At 40.7% G+C, this 20,753-nt stretch overlaps 1 protein-coding gene across 3 annotated transcripts in view; it reads left to right on the top strand.

Annotated features, from left to right (window-relative positions):
* Nucleotides 1–20,753, top strand: part of ALMS1 (ALMS1 centrosome and basal body associated protein) — a 105,789-nt gene that overhangs the window by 20,885 nt on the left and 64,151 nt on the right. For all 3 annotated transcript variants that reach the window (XM_061583567.1, XM_061583566.1, XM_061583568.1), the window contains 3 exons: nucleotides 350–484; nucleotides 6,064–6,259; nucleotides 19,612–19,732. In XM_061583567.1, the coding sequence (XP_061439551.1) occupies nucleotides 350–484; nucleotides 6,064–6,259; nucleotides 19,612–19,732 (452 nt within the window). The remainder of the gene's footprint in view (nucleotides 1–349; nucleotides 485–6,063; nucleotides 6,260–19,611; nucleotides 19,733–20,753) is intronic.

Below are 20,753 nucleotides of genomic sequence, written 5' to 3'. Positions count from 1 at the left end.
CCTTGTAGGCAGGGGCGACATGCATTGCAGCATCACCCTGTTCCTAACTTTTGCGGGGCATGATGAGATTAAGAAGCAAACTCTTTCACAATTCACTCTCTGCAAAAATAGTTTGCTAAATTTGGGAGATGAGGGATGTTTTGGATGTCCCTGTGATTATTCAGATAATTGGATTTTGCAGTTTAACTTTTGTTCCAACATAGTATTCAGCTCTTGCTTTGGTAGCTTAAGCAAGTGATAAATTATTGAACATCAACAAAACGTTATAAACTGAATGGTTGTGCAAGCTGACATACCACGAAGACAATTTTTCCAATCATCATTATTAAAAAATATCTGTTTATTTTAGCCTATTGCAACAACACCTCCACGTTCTGGTCTAAAGGAAGAGCTATTAAGCCAAAGCAGCAGTGGGACCCAGATTTCAAATGCCAGTGGTCTCTCCTTGGGAGAAGCTATCAGACGAAGATCTACTGTTAATCAGGTAACTTTGCAGTGCTTTTCATATACCATTTTTGTCCAGTTAGAATATTTGCAATACAGAACTTGGGGTAAGGAGGATATTTTTGGATGTACTTGGGACTCTAAACCAAGACTTTGGGGTATTGCTAAAACTTTTTAGAAATTAGCATTGTGTACTCCAATTATTATTGCATAGAAGGGATGTGGTTCTTGACCTGTGGAGAGGGCATCCACTGGTTTTACGGATATAGATGTACTGTCTAGGATGTAGTAAGGCAAGTGAATATAGTTGTGGATTCTGAATATTGTAAGGGTGAAATTACACTTGTGAATCAATTTACTTTTCTGTATTCCATGTGGGTCTCTATGCTTGAAACCAAGTGGTAGGAAATGTCTCCTACCATGCACTAGAGCAGCTTATTCTCATTGCACAGACACTCACGTGATTGCCTCAGCTTGCTTCCCTGCCCACTGTCCATTGTGCCTACTTGCATAAATCAAATATAGTCTGGTTCCATATAGCAGGTTACTTCCTTCATAGTGAATGAATGAGGGCTGAGTGTTTGTTCATGGGATTTTCCCCTCTGTATTTCACCTTCAGCTGCTGCAGTACTGAAAAATAAACATTACAAAATATAGCTTTCATACCCCACCCACACCCCAAAGAAGATGACTTCCAGTGAGGTTACATATACAAACACATTTTTTTTTCCACCTTACTTTGGATAACTAATCGCAGAAAAGCAGCTGCATATAATGACTATGTAAACTCGTCTTAACTGTGAAAAGGGTCTTGTATTTAATGGATTTGTGTAGTCTTAGATATGTGAATGTGACAAATTATATTTTAATACTTAACAACTATGGATTGGCCAAATGGTGTGCATCATTGTTGGAATTTAAGCTACATAACTTCAGTAAAAGAAAGAGGATTAAGGCTGCATTCCTGTGCATGCAGTTGTTGTTAGGTGCCTTCCAGTCGATTATGACTTATGGCGACCCTATGAATCGGCAACCTCCAATAGCATCTGTTATAAACCACCCTGTTCAGATCTTGTAAGTTCAGGTCTGTGGCTTCCTTTATGGAATCAATCCATCTTTTGTTTGGCCTTCCTCTTTTTCTACTCCCTTCTGTTTTTCCCAGCATTATTGTCTTTTCTAGTGAATCATGTCTTCTCATGATGTGTCCAAATATGATAACCTCAGTTTCATCATTTTAGCTTCTAGTGATAGTTCTGGTTTAATGTGTTCTAACACCCAAATTTTTGTCTTTTTCGCAGTCCATGGTATGCACAAAGCTCTCCTCCAACACCACATTTCAAAGGAGTTGATGTTTCTCTTATCCACTTTTTTCACTGTCCAACTTTTACATCCATACATAGAGATCGGGAATACCATGGTCTGAATGATCCTGACTTTAGTGTTCAGTGATACATCTTTGCCTTTGAGGACCTTTTCTAGTTCTGTCATAGTTCCCTCCCCAGCCCTAGCCTTCTTCTGATTTCTTGACTATTGTCTCCATTTTGGTTAATGACTGTGCCGAGGTATTGATAATCCTTGACAAGTTCAATGTCATCATTGTCAAATGTAAAGTTGCATAAATCTTCTGTTGTCATTACTTTAGTCTTCTCGACGTTCAGCTGTAGTCCTGCTTTTGTGCTTTCCTCTTTAACTGTTATCAACATTCGTTTCAAATCATTACTGGTTTCTGCTAGTAGTATGGTATTGTCTGCATATCTTAAATTATTGATATTTCTCCCTCCAATTTTCACACCATCTTGGTCCAATTTCGCTTTCCATATGATATGTTCTGCGTACAGATTAAACAAACAGGGTGATAAAATACACCCCTGTCTCACACCCTTTCTGATGGGGAATCAATTGGTTTCTCCATATTCTGTCCTTACAGTAGCCTCTTGTCCAGAGTATAGGTTGCGCATCAGCACAATCAGATGCTGTGGCACACTCTTTTCTTTTAAAGCATTCCATAGTTTTTCATAATCCACTCAGTCAAAGACTTTGCTGTAATCTATAAAGCACAGGGTGATTGTTTTCTGAAATTCCTTGGTCTGTTCCAAAATTCTGGTTCTTCCTCATATGGTTCCTCTGTGAATGAATCTGTCATTCTTGCATCTGTTTTATATAGTTCTTTAGTGTATTGCTTCCATTTTTCTATTATTTCATCTCAGTCAGTCAATGTGTTCCCCTGTTGATTATTCAGCATCCTTACTCTTGGTTTGAAATTCCCTTTAATTTCTCTAATCTTTTGGAACAGGGCTCTTGTTCTACCTTTTTTGTTGTTCATACAGCTGGTATAGCACAGTGGGGAGGAGAGCCTGACTGGGAGTCCAGCGTCTGTGAGTTCAAATCCCCGCTCGTGTCTCCTGGGTGTCGAGGGCCAGCTAAAGATCACCCCACAGTGAGTGGCTCAGGGGTTACGTGCCTTGCCACCTGTGCAGCCGTGGGCAAGCTGCATAGCTCTGAGGACCCCAGTTGCCCCCCAGCTGACAGTTGCGGACAAGGAAGGGGCTGGCTTGCGCAGTGGTGGCAAGCTGAGCAGGCCCTAGGCAGCTGGGGAGGACTAGCCTCAAAGGGAGGCAATGGGAAACCCCCTCTGAATACAACTTACCATGGAATCCCTATTCATAGAGTCACCATAAGTTGGGATCGACTTGAAGGCAGTCCATCTATTTCTATACAATAACTATTGTAATAGGGTTTTTTTTGTCCCTATGTACTAGTCGCTGTATTATTGCATTTTGCGAAGTTCAATAGAGTTTACCCCTAGGAACACAGGATTGCAGCCTAAGAAAAAGAAACCAGTCTTGGCCATTTTAGCAGTCTGATTTGTGCTCCTGAACATTTGGGACCAGCAGCATAGTGGTTTCTGATAATAGTTGCTGCATAAACTGGAAGATGTTGAATTAATCAAAATTACACTTCTTAATGAAATGTAGTTAGCGCACAAACTAGCTGTTTTAGTGTTTGTGAAGCAAAATTCTACTTTGAGAAAATAGGCTTTGAACGTGTTGCCGAAATTTCAAAGCAGAGATGAGGATTACATTGAACTTTGAAATCAGTTCCGTTCTCTCAGATCCCCTGTGGTGGTACGGTTTCTACATAGGCATTCTGTAGGTTTATTAATTGCCCTTGTTGCTGGCTTAGTGCTGTTTGCCAGTAGCTAGTTAGTGCTACACAAATAGCTTTAATCTCTTCACTGGGAGGCTCTTGTGCCTATTTCTGTAATTAAAATGTATCCATTTCTTTGTCCCCACACAAACATCAAAGAGTACGGCATAAGCTTTTGTGCACTACAGTTCACTTCTTCAGATGAGTAAAGCATCGTCCTGAGTTACAGGTATAGGTGCCATAAGGCATGCTGGCTTTGCTGCAAGAAACTAACATGGCTGCCCTCTGGAAATCATTTCCACAGTTACTCTAATGCACTACATGTACGTAGTGGAATTCTAGAATATTTAGAATAAAAGATCTGTATTATGTCCAAAGAAAAACCAACACTTGGATCATAAGCCCTTGCAGAGGACTGTAAGTGCAACAACATCTATGGTGCTGCGTGTGATCTTACATATAAGACCTGCTAGAGTACAGAAGTCTTTTTATGCCTCTAGTCAGCAGCCAAATGGGGCAGAAGCTGCATAAAGGAGTCTCCTGGAAACAAACTCTTCCTTGAAGAGATTGCAGATGTGAGAGACATCTGAGTGATGCTCTCATAGTGTCAATTTACTGGAAGGCAGAATGAGAGGGAAGAGGGCACTGAGACTGGCTCCAGTTATACTCCCTTGTCCTTGTTGCTACCATTCTTAAGATTTGATTTGTCCTAGAAGAAGCTTAATTCAGAGGTCCCTCACATTACCGGTTTGTTATGTGTCTATCCTGACCAACTGTACTGAATCTATAGCCTGTAGATAGATGCCACATTGTTTATTGTTTATTGAATAGGCCTCTGTGCATCTTTATTGAAGCAGATTCGCCTGCGGAAACCTATTTCTGCTTGCAGTTCACTGTCACTGTATCAGGCCAATATGTGGAAGCAAGTCCACAGAAATGTATTTATTTTTATTATTGCAGTCATATCCCACCCTTCCTCCCCAAAGGAGCTGAGAATGGCAAAACTGAATCTATTTCCTTCTAACAGTTATTTTTGGCATGAAAAGTGACAATCCTTGCACTGTAAAATACACAGAAGTCAGAAGAAATCTTAAGAGTTAATATGAAGCAAATAACACCACATATTCCTAAAATACTTTGGATGGATCCAGAGGCCTGAAGATAAAATTTGCAGATAGTAGTTTGAGATCTGTGTAGCAGAGGTCTTACGAATCTAGTTCCCTACTTTATTTATTTGTAAAATAATTTTAGCCCACTTTTAGGTCCCAAATAGGACCCCCAAAGTGACTCATGTTCACAAATTCAAATTATAATAAAATGAAATAGTGACTTTCCTCTTTCAACAAGCCTTTTAGGTTGAGACCTATCCCAGTCTACGTCTGTGTTAGAATTGCTTAATATGTTTTTTAATAATGTTTTAACCCTTTTTTAAAGTTGTTTTTTTAAAAATGTTTTTAATGCTGTTTTGTTTTAATGTATTTTAAGATCTGTTTTTACGATGTTTTAAAGTGTTTTTAGTGCTTTGTTTGCTGCCCTGGGCTCCTGGTGGGAGGAAGGGCGGAATAAAAATTAAATAATAAATAATAAATAAATTTAAACACCCAAACCAATTAAAATATAAATTGCAACAGCAGAAGAAAAACCTTAGTTACCACTGCAAACTTGTTGTTGCAGCCTACACTTATTGTTTATTTCACTTAGAAGAAAGATAAGAAGCTCAGGGTGGTATGCATAGCTGACATTTATGTTGGCATTAGGCCGTACTGCCTAAGGATGTTTTCATCAGGTCTGGAAAGTTACAAGCATGTGTTTTGAGAAGCAGTCTTATCTGCCATGCCTGGCCTGAGAGAGCAGACTTGAAGGTCAGACAGGTTGTCATGGTAACGGGAGATAACAGCTGGGAAAGTTGTAACAGCCAGTTGTTGGTTCTTCTCTTTCTTCTGATTTATGCCTCTGATCTGTGAGGCTGTCTTCTGCACCATGCCTCTGAACTGAGAGGCTGTCTTTACTTTTGCTTTCGGAGAGAGATGTGCTGTAGAGCTAGAGGGGGGGAAACTGCTGAAAAGCCTTAATGTCTTAATAAAGACTCTTACATGATTTAAATGCTCTGAAGAAGTTTCTTGCTCAACTTAACTCCAACGTAATGTATGCTGTTTCACGCAACAACGCACACACGCCAACAATTTATTCCTCACAAACAACCCTGTGAAATAGATTAGGATAGAGAGATAGTGAGTGGGAGAAAGTCACCTAGTGTTCTTCATGTTGGGGTCGTTCGGTGCTCCAAATCAACCTGAAGGATGAGCAAAAAAGAAAGGTAGAGGTGGTGGTGGTGAACTGAAGCTCCTGATGTAGGGACTGCTTGAGACTTTTGTTTCAGAAATTTTCAATGTATATGCACTCAGTACTTAAAATTGCTCTATAAAGCTGTGTCATGGATTTTTCTGTCCGTTCCACCCCCTCCCTTTACAGGAAATGGAAGCATGGTTCCAGCCTCATGCAGAAATGGATACAAGCAATCAGATAGCGGCCTTGGGAAGAAGGCGTTGCCAGACCAGTGGAACCTGCGACTTGACAGAGTTTCCAAGTATGGAGGAAGGCTCGATTACTCTGACAGAAGACTCTAGAAGGCAGCAAGCATCCAACGTGACACACACTCCGCTATTAAGTATGTCCTCTATACTCCAGAAAAAGTCATTTTAGGAATTTTAATTATTTTCATAAGCTGTTTTATGAACTTTAAAAACAAGGTTTGAACAGCAAGCATTTTTGTTACAAAATATGATAGGAGATGGTAGTACCTGTTGCAACCACGGACACACTTTGGTGACTTGTCTTGTGCTACAGACACATTTCAAGGTTCAGGTGTGTAGCACCATTTTCCTGCATTGGAAGAGGGGAGTCTAGATTGGGTTGTCACCACCTACTCATTCCACTGGGAGGAAGAATTCTTTTTGAGAGATTACCTGTCTGGGTTGGGCAGCCTGTCCCAGATTCACTTCTTGCCAGCTCCACTGCAGGTTGCTAGGTTTATGGGCTCTCCTTTGCAGAGTCTGTGGAAGAATTTCAGATTCAAAATGTTTGTTAATATGCCTCTATTTCTTTCTCTAAAACTTTCCAATCTAATTATATACCTATTTGGTAAATTGACTCCTTCAAATAAAAAATGCAAAAAAGTTAAATAAACAGGAAAAACGGGAGTGCCAGCCAGCAGCCAGGACGTGAGCTCATCTGTGCTGTCTGTGGGCTCCTTGAACAAGAGTGGGGGAAGCTGGGTCACCCGCGGAGGGGGATTTTATACTTCCCCAAAAACCACACAAACCTCCTCCAAAAAGGAGGAAATGGAAATATATGTAATACTTAATCACTTATCAGATGTAAACCTGCTTTGCTACAATAAGAAAATGGTATTATTTTACATAGAGACAGGCTTGTAGAAAGCAGAAGGGCGTTACTGGCAGGTGATAGCTTATATCATATCGGTAAATTACCAGATGAATGAGCCACTGATGGTCTAGGTCAGCCTTTCCCAACCAGTGTGCCTCCAGATGTTGTTGGACCACAACTCCCATCAGCCTCAGCCAGCATTGCCAGTGGTCAGGAAAGATAGGAGTTGTGGTCCAACAACATCTGGAGGCACACCGGTTGGGAAAGGCTGGTCTAGGTAACGTAGTGGTAGAGCATGTGCTTTGCCCTAGGTTATATTATTAGCATCTCCAGATAGGGATGGGAAAGTCTCCTGTCTGAATCCGTGGAGAGCTGCTGTCAGTCAGTGTAGACATAAGAAGAGCCTGCTAGATCAGGCCAATGGCCTATCACAGAGGCCAACCAATTGCCCATTGGAAACCCACAAGCAGGACCTGAGTGCAAAGAGCACTCTCCCCTCCTGCGGTTTCCAGCAAATAGTATTTGGAAACATACTTCCTCCAACTATGGAGGAAGATCATAGCCATCATGGCTAGTAGCCATTTATAGCCTTTTCCTCCATGAATTTGTCTAATCCTCTCTTAAATCCATCCAAGTTGGTGGCCATCATTGCTTCTTGTGGGAGTGAATTCCATAGTGTTACTATGCACTGCGTGAAGAAGTACTTTCTTTTGTCTGTCCTGATTCCCAACATTCACCTTCATTGGATGTCCGTGAGTTCTAGTGTTAGGAGAAAGGGGTAAAAGCTTTTCTCTATCCACTTTCTCCATGCCATGCATAATTTTATACACGTCTATCACGTCACCTCTGACTCGCCCTTACTCTAAACTAAAAAGGCCCAAATGCTGCAGTCTTCCTTGATGGAGGAGTTGCTTCATCCCCTTGATCATTTAGGCTGTCCTTTTCTGAACCTTTTCCAAATCTATAATATCCTTTTTGAGGTGAGGTAACCAGGACAGTACACAGTATTCCAAATGCAGCCACACCATAGATTTATATAACATTATGATATCAGCTGTTTTATTTTTAATACCTTTCCTAATGATCCCTAGCATGGAATTTGCCTTTTTCACAGCTGCCGCGCATTGCTGGACCAATGAGCTGGCTATGTAAGGTAGCTTTTTATGTTCCTGTTAGGTCCAGAGTGGATATTGGGACATTTGGGCATATTGCAGGATCTTGTCCCTGTGTTTATGTTGTGTGCCCTGTTGTTGGTGAGTAACCGATTCAGGTTTAGGGGCTTTCTATAAGCAAGGAAGTCTATAAGACTTTTACAGAAACCAACGAATATGGCTCTGGAAGTTCAACAGTTGTGCAGTTTTAGTTCTGATTTTATTTCTTTCTCATGTGATGCATGCAACGTTTGAATAGTTCAACATACTTTTTTCCCCCTAACCCCATTCTTGTACAAACCTCATCTGTGCACAAGTGACTCATCCTGGAATACACAAATGAGAAACCAACTGGAAGAACCTGGCAGGAAATGGCATCACCCAGCCACCTCTTTGCCATGAGAACAAGTAGTCTGATTTCCTATACAGTAGGGCCCCACTCATACAGCGGGTTACGTTCTGGACCCCCGCTGTAAAGTGAAAACTGCTGTAAAGTGGAACGCATTGAAGATAATGGTGCGCGTTGCTCGAAAATGACGCAAAAATGGCACGCAACGAGCAAAAACCGCCATAAAAGCGGAACAAGCACTGTAGGAGTGGGGCCTTTCTGCAATTAACCGCTGTATTAGCGGAACGCTGTAAAGCAAAGCGCTGTAAAGCGGGGCCCTACTGTATTTGAATTGTGATCTAGAGAGGCCTGTGTGCAGATGTAGAGTTTTCATATGCTTGGGGCTGTGGTGGTGGGACGGCTGATATTCCCCTGCCCACCTTCAAACAACAGCCCCTCATGCTTTAAGGGATGCTTGTCTAGAGGCCCCCTGGCTTTCATGCCGTTGGTGTGTGCTTGGACAGCTACCAGAAAAGAGGAGCTAAAAAGTCCCCATGTGTACAGGGAAGGCTGCGCATACTACTTTGGATCCTGGCCCTGTGTTTTTATGTCATAGTATAAACCAACTCAGAGGTCAGGATGGGTACCACAGAATTAAAATAGACATAACCCTCTTGAACTAAAAATGCTGAAAACGAATACACATACAAAAATGATTATAATATGACTAAGGGTGTTATATTTGGATTATATACTATACTTTCTTTGTAGCAGTCAGGCATTTTAGAAATTTAAAAAAGACATGGAGAATGATATGCCACCTACGCTCTGATCTCTCCCTGCCACTGCTTCTTCTGACTTCTGGTGGCAGCGCCTGCTCCCAGTTTAGCTGCGGCATTTAGTCATTACCAGGCTTGCATTTCCAATTGTGATTGCTGAAGTACTGGATGGTTCAGTGAGTATTGCTCACAGAGTCAGAATCCAATAATGGCCAGTTAAGCATTTCACTTGATTTGAACTGGAACATGGGGCGTAATTTTCTTGCTGTGCTTGTAGAGCTGTAGTTGCCTATTAGTTCTCCACTGGAGTAACAAAACTGAGCTTCCTCTGTCTGTTGTGGCGACTAGCATTGCTGGCAACTAAACATTTACAGTAAAGTGACTGACTGTATGCACGTGAATAGTTTATTTTGTTAGTATTCCACCTTTCCTCAGGGCAGTCTACGTGGACTTATTTTGTATTAGCTAGAAAACTGGTGCATAGGGTAAATATGCAGCTGGGAATCGCATAAAGATATTTAGGCTGGAGTGGGTTATATTATAAGCTGGGCTTTGTATACGTTTGCATTACCTGCCATCCTGAGATTTCCAGTGAACAAAGGGGTGAGTACTCCCTCCCTTGCTTTAGCATGTACAGTATGTCAAGCAGTTTCTCTTGTTCAGTGCAGATACCCAACCAGGGAATCTATTTGCTGTTGTGCGAGGCATCAATTTCCACAGCGTTATAGAATTCCTCTTAATAACTCCTTTGCTTTATTGCATTTGCACTATGATCTGTCAAAACCTGTGAATCTGATCTACAGTGGAATTGGAGGGGGGGTAGATTGGTTGGTAAGGGTGATGCTTTTCTAAAGATAACACTTTTCCTGAGTTCTTTGATCTTATTGTTCCTGAGCCTTGATCTCTTACTGGGTGTGAATCGTCTTAATGCTCCTTGTTTGCTATAGTAGCTGCATATATATTTTCCTTTCTTTCAGTCCAGGCTCTAAAAGGATACTGGCCGTTTAAAGTTCTGTGGTGTGTGAGAGGGGGAATGTATGCACAGCACCTGAGAGCCATGGTTGCCATAATGGAGAAAAGGAGGTGGGCGTGGAACTGTCAGAAAGGGAGTGGGGGGTGGAGATTATAGAGAGGCCAGTGTTCTCAATGGAAGTGGAAGGACCAGTGGTGCAGTTCATATGAGCAATGTTTCTCACCCAAGAGAAGTAGACTAGTGCCAAATTACACGGCTGTAGTGGTGATGATTTTCAATATTTAGTAAATCAGATGGGAGATAGACACTGGTGAGTGAGAGGTACTGTTTGCATACTGTTTAGTTCCCTTTTACTCTGTATGCCCACTTCCCCCAGTTTCCTTTGTGTCAGTACAGTTGGCCTATTTCCCCACTCCCCAGGGAATGAGATCCATTCATTAGACTTTGCTTGTAGTAGTGTGGGCATTTAATAAGATTGCTGACCATTGTGTCTAAAGGTTTAGTGGAGCTACTTGCTGTAGTTCATACAGATGTATTTTCTAAGATACTGGAATTCATTTTCTTCCTTTCTCTTTCTTTAAAGGCATTCATCAATCTTTGAAAACATATTTTCCTATGGTAATATGCTAACTAATGAAGTGAATTGAGAACAGAGCATTGTTCAGGTTTTGCATCTGTCTTTAAATTTTCAGCAAACAGCAGTCTGATTTCTGGCTTATATCTAATTTGGGGTGGCTGATAAGTAAACAGAATGTGTCCCACTCACACCGTGCTCCAAAGAAGGACACTTGGGTACAGTCCTGCTGAAATCATGGGTAATGCAGGTTGTTGGAAGGTTGGTATAATTCTGAATAGTATGATACGAAGACCTTGGGCTTCAAGATCAGAGACTGGAAGTATTGGACACCTTCCCTTAGAAACAAAGGTTGAGGCCCACTGATCTAGTCCACCAGACTGTGGAAATAAGTCTAAAACCTATGACCTATTTTCAGGGCTTACAGAGAATGGAACACCATGATGAAAAAGAAGCATGTGTTCAAACTTAGTGATATTTGAAAGGTTGACTTTGTAACTTTAAGGTATTAGGTCTTGTAATATCCAGTATTGGAGGTGCTGGTTATCGATTCCTGTGTTTAACCAGACTGTTAAAAAAATCATGCTTGCTTGACATGGAGGTATATTTGGACCCTAGTGAGATTTCCAGTGGATGGATGCAGTCATTTTGTACCCAGAGACCCTTGGGAGATGCACCAGAATTGTGCTTGACTCTACCAAAGCACCTTGAACCAAAAAACACTTATTTAGAGGAGGTAGAATTTTTCTGAGCAGCATATGTTGGCTCCTTCTCCATGCATATTGAGTAAACTGAGGTATTTTTGGACCCCGGTGGGGTGTTGGTTTTTGTTTCCAGAAGAAAAACAGTAAATAGTAACTAGCTGAAATTTGGGGCCATTGTACAGGTGCCAGTTTGTGACAATGTCCTACAAGGACAACCTGTAGGTCTACCCATGTGTGAATTACACAATAAAAGGCAGAAATTGGCCCCTGGGGCTTTTTGCTGAGGTATTTTTGGCTCCCAGTGGTTTTTTGTTTCCAGAAGGAAAATGGTAAGTGGTAACTGGCTCAAGTTTTGGGGACATTGGGTGACAGTTTGTGACAATGTTCTGCAAGGACAACCCTGAAGGTCTACCCATGTGTAGATTACACCATGAAAGGTGCACCTGGGGTTCAAATGTACCCAGAAGTAAGGATGAATGCAACGGGAAGAAGCTAGAGTGCAGCTGGAAGGCACTGTATACATCAGTCATGTTTGCATGAGTTTTATGCAATCATCTGCTTAATGTAAAATTAGCTGTTGCAATCTAGCTCACAAGATTTCCAGTGCTGTCTAAGGTGCTGAAAAAGTTGCCCATGTCTGGTCTAGTTCACTGATTCTGTTGGAAAGTGCGAGGTGGTGAAACATTGTTGTGTTTGGAGATTGACTGGGGTAGGAGGAATGTCTTTCCCTGGCATCTGTATGACTCCTAGACTGTCTTCTTGAGTGGGTCTTCCAAGCCACCTCACACTTTGTGCTGACATCTGTCAACTCATTTGAATAGACGGAAGTGGTGTATTTTGACATAAGAAATGAATTAGTATGGTGTGGTGTGATAAGGTTCGTAATGTTCAGCAATGAAGCATATCTTAAGGTTTGAGAATACAGACTTCTAGTTATTACTGCAAGTGTTTTCCACATTTGCTTAATCTTCTATTAAATGTAGAAGCTGTCAGGCTGTAGTCAAAAGAGCATAAGAGCAGCCCTACTGAAGACCAAAGGTCCATGAAGGCCAGTGCCTGTTCCCCCAGTGGCCAGCCAGTTGTCTTTGGGAAGTCCACAAGCCGAACATGGCAGTGATAACCTTCTCGTGGCCAATAGCCACTGATAGATCTGTTCTCCATGAAGTGTTGAACCGCTTAAAGACATCAGCTAATGGCCATGACAATTCTTTTGTGGCAGCAATTTGTACACTGTGTGATGAAGAACCTTTATCTATCTTGAATCGCCTGCCCATTGATTTCACTGGATGACTGAGGGTTCTCTTGTTTTGAGAGAGGAGAACAAACTGATTTCTCTATATCATGCATAATTTTATAAACTTGTATTGTGTCTTCCTTCAGTTGCCCTTTTTCCTAAAACTAAAAAGCCCCATGTGTTATAATTGTTCCTCAAAGGGAAAGTGCTCAAGGTCCCCGATCATTTTGGTTGCCATTTTCTGCATTTTTTGAGCTCTCCAGTACCCTTTTTGAAGTGTTCAAATTGTATAAAATATTTGAAATTTGACCATAGCATAGATTTGCATAAGGGCATTATGATTCTGACAGTTTTATTTTTGATCCCTTTCCTAATAATCCATGTCACAGAATTTGCCTTTTTCATAGTTGATGCATACTTTCACTGAGCTATCCAGTCTGATTCCAAGATCTCTTTCCTGGTTAGTCACTGCTTGAAAAGCTTCAGCCACAATGTCCATTATGCTTTAAGCTGCCTCAAGATACTCTGTTGTGTTCACTGTAGCATGTTGTTAAAGAAGTTGTAAAACATTTGTAACTTGGAACAACTGTGTGAAACTTTTATATTTAGCCTTTGCCCCTTATTTTTAATTTCTAATTTTATAGATAGGGCAAATTGCAATGAATATTTTCTGAGGGTTTTGCTGGATGAAGACAGAATACTGAGTTTTTGAAGGCACATTTTGTTCCTTTTAACAGTATAGTACACAACGGGAAAGAGAAGAATGGAAAGGCAGAAAATGGACCTTTTGTTTCTGATGCTTTTTCTTGCTTGCAACCTGGTTGCTGGGAAACTACAAACACAATAAATACATGGTTATATTAGCCTTCTCCCAAGTCCTTGGAGACAGTGGCATGTTCGGCATTGCTATTTCTGGCTTTTTGGTTATCGTCTATCTACTTTGGGTTGAAAATTCAAATTTTATACCATGCCAACGAATCCTACATTTTGTAACAGGATACTTTATGAAAATTAAGTAAATCTGCATAATACTGCTTCTGTGATATATTTTCTAAGCTCTTTTAAAATACTTTGCAAGGTTTTTTTTTGAAGGGGAGGCGATGCATGGAGGGAGAAATAGGTATAGGTTTCAGGAACTTGTGCACAAGGGTGAGGAACAGGAAACTTACCTCACCTCAGTGCTGACTTCTGAGATTCCCAGGCATTTCTATGTAACTTAGTTTTCCTAACCGTTTTTTTTTTTTGCTACATATATAAATTTCTTTAAATGAATACTGAAGAGTTTTAAGCTGGTGAATTCTGTGCTTAAAAGATAAAATAGTAGATTTAACTTCCCAAAGCAGTTTTATCTGGTCTGGGGTAGTAGATCTGCTAGATTTGGATCAAGGTATGGGTTATTAAAACAAGCAAACATACAAAGTATTTTCCCAAAGGTAGAAGAGAGAGACTACAGTTGTGTGGCATCTCTTTGCTTCTTGTGCAGTGCCCCAATTTTGCCATAGGTTTCATGCTCTCCATAATCAAATCCTGATTTGCTAGATGATACCAACTTCCTTACTTATCCTGATTGTCACAGAGAAGGGATCAGTTTGTGGTACACCCAGAGCTTTGAGAGGCAAGGCAATATATGTTAAATTGAGCTTGCTGTACTATTTTAACTTCCCTTGAAAGGGGGGGATGTTAACATTTAAATCACGTTGGGTATCTTAAAGACTGGGAATTATATATATCTTTAAAGTGCAGATTGTCAGGGCTTGTCTCCCACCCACTACTAGCTAGAATACTGAGATGTGCATCAGTGCAAAATCATATAACATCTATTCTGTGGGATATGCACTGGCTGCCTTGTATTACTGGTCCCAATTTGTTAGTATTGACCTTTTAGGCCCTAAACGATCTGGGCTCAGTTTTGAACTGCAGATTCTCTTCTCACACGAACCAGCTTGGGCCCTATGGTTGGCAGGGAGCCCTCCTCATTGTCCGGCCAGGTGCAGCCCACTATTCGGTGACTTGGGTAAGGTTTTCTCTGTTGTGGCACCTTACCTATGGAATTCTTTTGCCTTGGAGGTGTGGATGGCAACTACACTGTGGGGATTCCACAGCCTATTTCCCCAATTTTTTGGAGGAAAATCTGATGATCTAAGGCCTTAGATGTTTGCTCTGGGCTGCTCTGTTTTTACTCTTTCATGAAAAATGGTTTTTAGTATTAACCATGTTTACCTGCCCAGTCTTTGTATTCACCAGGGCAAGTGCTATTCATGGAGTTTCATGATGCTCACCTGGTTTCTGCAAGACAGAGGGCACTTAGAGTGTGTACCTCCTTCCTGCTTATTCTTTACAGCCTCTTATTAAACAAGCACAATCCGTACCTTGTTTCAGATGCCTGTTTCAGACTCTCCTATTTGCACAGGCTTTTTTTGATGTATCGCTGAAGCATTGGTTTGTGTTTCACATATTGCAGGAGTGGCCAACGTAGTGCCCTCCAGATTTATTGCATTACATTTCTCATTATTCCTGGCTGTTGGCCATGCTGGCTGGGGCTAATGAGAATTGCAGTCCTACAACAGCTGGAGAGCACTACTTTGGCTATCACTGACATATTGTGTCCAGATGTTGACAAGTAGTTTTTAAGCAGTTTTATGGATGTTATGTTCACCATTGAGATACATTGTTTATTATAGCAAATAAACAAAATAAATACAAAATATCTTAAGATTTTTTTAAATTGGAAACTGCTTGGTAATCACTATGTGTGATGAAAGGTGGTCTATAAAATCAATCTCTTGGATACAGCAGCACAACAGAATTATCTGCCATCATAGGAGGCTCCCTGTTGGACCTATGAATGAGTCACTGTAGTGAGGGCTTCTGATTCCTTTCTTTCTCTCCTCCTGCCCAGAATTGAAGGAGGGAGAAACAGAAAGCAAGTCCAGGCCGTCTTCATAGTGCTGTGATGGAGACTGCTCTTGAACTTGTGTAATTGTGTAATTGAAATAATAAATAAATAAATAAATAAATAAGGGTCCTGTCTCTCTTTTGGATGTCTCTCACTGTGTTGTTTAGAGTATAGGTTGCACATCAGGACAATCGGATGCTGTGGCACCCCATTTCTTAAAGCATTCCATAGTTTCTCATGACCTACACCAGCCTTTCCCAACCAGTGTGCCTCCAGATGTTGTTGGACCACAATTCCCATCTTTCCTTGCAATTGGCAACGCTGGCTGAGGCTGATGGAAGTTGTAGTCCAACAACATCTGGAGGCACACTGGTTGGGAAAGGCTGATCTACACAATCAAAACCTTTGCTGTAATCTATAAAGCACAGGGTGATTTTCTTCTGAAATTCCTGCTCCGTTCCATTATCCAACATATGTTTGTGATATGATCTCTGGTACCTCTTCCCTTTCTAAATCCAGCTTGGACATGTGGCATTTCTCGCTCCATATATGGTAAGAGCCTTTGTTGTAGAATCTTCAACATTACTTTACTTGCATGGGATATTGAGGCAATAATCCGATAATTACAGCATTCCCAATGGGATCCCCTTTGGAATTGGGATGTGTATTGAACGCTTCCAGTCTGTGGGCCATTGTTTAGTTTTCCATGTTTGGAATTTTTTTTTTCAAAATTTGGACAAATTCAGTCTCAGTAGCTTGTAGCAACTCTATTGGTATGCCACCTGTTCCTGGTGCTTAGTTTCTTCCAAGTATTTTAAGAGCAGCTTTCACCTCACATTCTAAAATTTCTGGTTCTTCATTATACAGTTCCTCCATGAATGAATCTGTCACCCTGGCATCTCTTTTATGTAATTCTTCAGTGTATTGCTTCCATCTTCCTTCTATTTCATCTCGGTCAGTCAGTGTGTTCCCCTGTTGATTATTCAACATTCCTACTCTTGGTGTACATTTCACTTTGATTTCTCTAATCTTTTGGAATAGGGCTTTTGTTCTACTTTTTAGTTGTCCTATTTCTATACAATAACTATTGTAATAGTTCTTTCTCCTTACGTACTAGTCGCTGTATTATTGCATTTAGTGTTCTGACTGTGTTCCGTCTCCTTTTGCTTTTGCTTTCCTTCTCTCTTTAACCATTTTAAGAGTTTCTTCAGTCATCCATTGAGGTCTTTCTCTCTTTAACTAGAGGTATTGTCTTTTTGTATTGTTCCCTGATAATGTCTCTGACTTCAATCCATAGTTCTTCTGGTTCTCTATCAACTAAGTTTAAAGCCTCAAATAAGTTCCTTATTTGATCATTATATTCTTTTGGGATGTTATTTTAATTGTATTTTGGTATTGTGATTGCTTTGTTCTTCTTTAGCTTTACTTTGATTTTTGATATTACCAGTTCTTGATTAAGAACAGCCGTTGCCGTGATCATATCACTCCGGTGTTAGTAGATCTACACTGGTTACCAGTTGTTTACCGGGCCCAATTCAAGGTGCTGGTGTTGACCTTTAAAGCCCTATACGATTTCGGCCCAGTTTATCTGAAGGAGCGCCTCCAGCATCACCAATTATGCCGCCTGACAAGATCAGCCACACAAGACCTTCTCTTGGTCCCACCAGCTAAAACAGCTAGGCTGGTGCGGACCAGAGAGAGGGCATTTTCGATTGTGGCCCCCACCCTCTGGAATTCCCTTCCTTTCGATCTTCGCCATGCCCCCTCCTTGATAGGTTTCCACCGAGCCTTGAAGACCTGGCTGTTCAGGCAGGCCTACGGGATCGCTGGGGTGGGTTAGTTTTTAACGCTGTTACTTAAATGTATGAGGGTTGATTAGTTTAATTATTGAGTGTTGTTGTATTGGTTTTATATTGTATTTTTATTTTATTGTATTAATGTACGTCGCCTAGAGTGGCCATTAACTCGGCCAGATAGGCGACTCACAAATAAAATTTTATTATTATTATTATTATTATTATTATTATTATTATTATTGTAGTCTGCTCCTGGTCTTGTTTTCGCAGAAAGTATGGAATGTCTTTATCTTCCGCTTCCAATTATATAATCAGTTTGATTCCTATATTGACCATTTGGTAATGTCCACGTGTATAGTCTTTTTGGTTGCTCAAAAAATGTGTTCGCAAGAAACAAATTTTTTGGTTCACAGAATTCAAGAAGTCTTTCTCCTGCTTCATTTCTGTCTCTTAAGCCCCAATTTCCCACAATTTCTAGTTCTTCTCTGTTCTGTGCTTTTGCATTCCAGTCCCCCATGATTATCAGAACATCTTGTTTTGGTGTGTGCTCAGTTTCTTCCTATACTTCTGCATAAAATCTCTCCAATTCCTCTTCTGTGTTTGCCGTTGGAGCATAGACTTTCATGATGTTTTGTTAATAGGTTCCCCATTAAATCTCATTGATATTACTTGCGGAGACATTGCGTTGTAGCTCCTAATTGCTTTTGCTACATCACTTCTCACTAGTAAAGCAACCTCATTTCTTAATTTCTCATTTCCTTCATAAAATATTTTGTAGTTGCCTGATTGAAAATGTCCCATTCCTGTCCATTTTAATTTACTCATGCAAAGTATTGTAATGTTGATGCGTTCCATTTCTTTCTTGACAATTTCTAACTTTCCCTAGTTCATGCTTCTCACATTCCATGTTCCTATTGTGTACATCATACAACTCCAGACTGTCCTTTTGCATCTGTCCACATTATACTCTGGCTTCCATTCTGCTTTGACCCAGTTGTGTCATTAGTCACAGGGCTACTTGTCCGTTATTCTTCCCCAGTAGCTTGTTGAGTGCCATCTGACTTAAGGGGTCTCATCTTCCAGCACTATCTCATGTTGCTTTTTCGATACTCTGTTCATAGGGTTTTCATGGTAAGAGGTATTCAGAGGTGGTTTACTATTGTCTTCCTCTGAGTCTGGATGCATCTTAGTGTCAGTGTGAGGATGAAGGAATTCTAGGGCAGGGCTAGCTTTGGTTCTAAATGTTAGTGTTTGAAGTAAAGATTCCCCACTTATTGTGTAGTAACATGATTCTGAATAACGTTTGAATTTGGCTTTGGGTTAGCATGTGATGAAGACAGCTGCTGACAGGAGAATTCCAAAGAACATATTCTACAATCAAACTATTGTACAGATGGCGAGTAGATGAAGGCCGGTATTCGAGATTGCCTTTTGCATTTACATTTTTATGATTATTGAAGCATTCTCTTGCTTGCTTTAAAAAAAGAAAAGAAAACACAAGGCTTTCACTTGAAAAAGGAAATTCATTGATTTTCTAATTTGCATTTCATTTGACCCGTTATGCATTAGATCATACCACTTGGGAGAGCCAATTATTTGGTTTTAAGGGTTTTAAACCTTTTCTTGTACTGTTTAAATAGGTGTTTCCTGCAATGTTAATGGAAAAAATAAATTTCTTTAAGTAGCTTGTTGCCTTCCTCAGACGAGTGGGACACTAATAGGAATGACCAAAGTTATATGTGCTTGAGCTTCATTGTTGTATAGGCGGGATGGTAGGTTATAAATGTCAAAGTTGACCTAACTATCAGGCGTTTAAAATAGAGTATACTCTAGTGACATAACTAGGTTCTTAGTAGAGAAAAAAAGGATGTATGGTGCGTTCAGTTGTATGTAGGTAAATGTTTATCCCAGATATTTGAGGCTGTTTTCTAAGAAGGGAAATGCTACAAGTGCCCCTAAGTTGTATTATGAAATTTATTTTATGAAATTAATTTTAAAAATGACTATACCAGACTTGAAATCTGTGTACTTCAGTTTGATTCATTTTTAGCCGTTTAAAGTTTCTGCATTACACATTTTTAATGATATTTGTTTAAGCTCGTGCCAGTTGGCAGGGCAGTTTCATTACTAAGGCTTTGATTAGCAAGCCGTGACTTTTCAGTCTTGCCACATCACCATGGTGTTTGTAATCTTGACAGAAGTTGAGGATAGTCACCTCTCTCCGAACCTCCCACTGATGACAACGTACTCAACACAAGGTCGAACGTTCTTCAATGAGACCCTTTTTCAGCAAACTGGAATGGATTTTGCTCCTTTGAGGTAGGGTAAACCAACTGTTTGCTTGAACTCAGTTAGCTGTGTTTACTGCAGTGAATTTTCTTTGGATTTATATAAATCATGTCCAGGAGCCCACAAGTATTGGCTTGGCTATCTAACCTGTGTTCCTAACCAGTCTTCTCTCTTCATCAGACCTGGGTGGAAGGGGAAAGAGCTTCTTGCCCTCTCAAGGAGGGGCAGTTCTCTTTCTCTTCTTATAGAGCTTTTGCTGGAGGTGGTAACAGCAAAGAGGCACTATCCATGCTTTTGTAAAAACAAAACAACCCCCACCTGTTTGTAAGAAATAAATAGAGTTTCTTCTCTGGTTTTTTGTGTGTGTGGGAGGGAAAGAATGCCCCCCCCCTGAAATTCTCTGTGGAGATGCTGCTGGTACTTCCTGCAGAAACCCAGCACCTGAGAGAGGAACCATCAAATTTCTCCTACAAATGGGGCTCTTGCAGAAAGCGCTGGTAGCTTCTCTCTGCTGCTGCTGCTGCCTCTCACAATAGCCTAGTGGGGTAGGTGGGTGGTATTGCCTATTTATTTATTACATTTATATCCTGCCTTTTTTTCATCAAGGAACCCAAGACGGCATATACATGTGGTTCCCAGGCAGTCTCCCATCCAGGCACTGATCAGACTCAGACCTGCTTAGCTTCAGCAATGTGGTGGCCTCATGTGCCTTCAGATCATAGCTTTGGGACCATATTATTATTATTATATTCATTGCACACCCTTTGCCAGAAGATTCAGGGCAGGTTACAGAAATTTAAAATACAGTATTAAAAACAAATTAAATTAACAATTAAGGTAGAGAGAAAGGATGGCTTCTCTCCCTTCCCATGAGTGCTATGAAGAAGGTAGTAGCAGCATGGCCAGCCTTTGCAGGAAGAGAAGGGAAATGAATCACTGTATTCTTCCCTACTCCTCTGTGGTGGAGGAGAACTAGTTTGTTCCTACTAACAGGGCTTTTGCTGGAAGCGAAGTGCTTCTCAGCTGGGAGATGCTCACTCATTGCTGATGA

This window comes from Rhineura floridana, chromosome 9, assembly GCF_030035675.1.
Source record: "Rhineura floridana isolate rRhiFlo1 chromosome 9, rRhiFlo1.hap2, whole genome shotgun sequence".
In the NCBI taxonomy this organism is placed as follows: domain Eukaryota; kingdom Metazoa; phylum Chordata; class Lepidosauria; order Squamata; family Rhineuridae; genus Rhineura; species Rhineura floridana.
The sequence above is the reverse complement of the archived record's forward strand: the minus strand, read 5'-3'. Positions and strand labels throughout refer to the sequence as shown.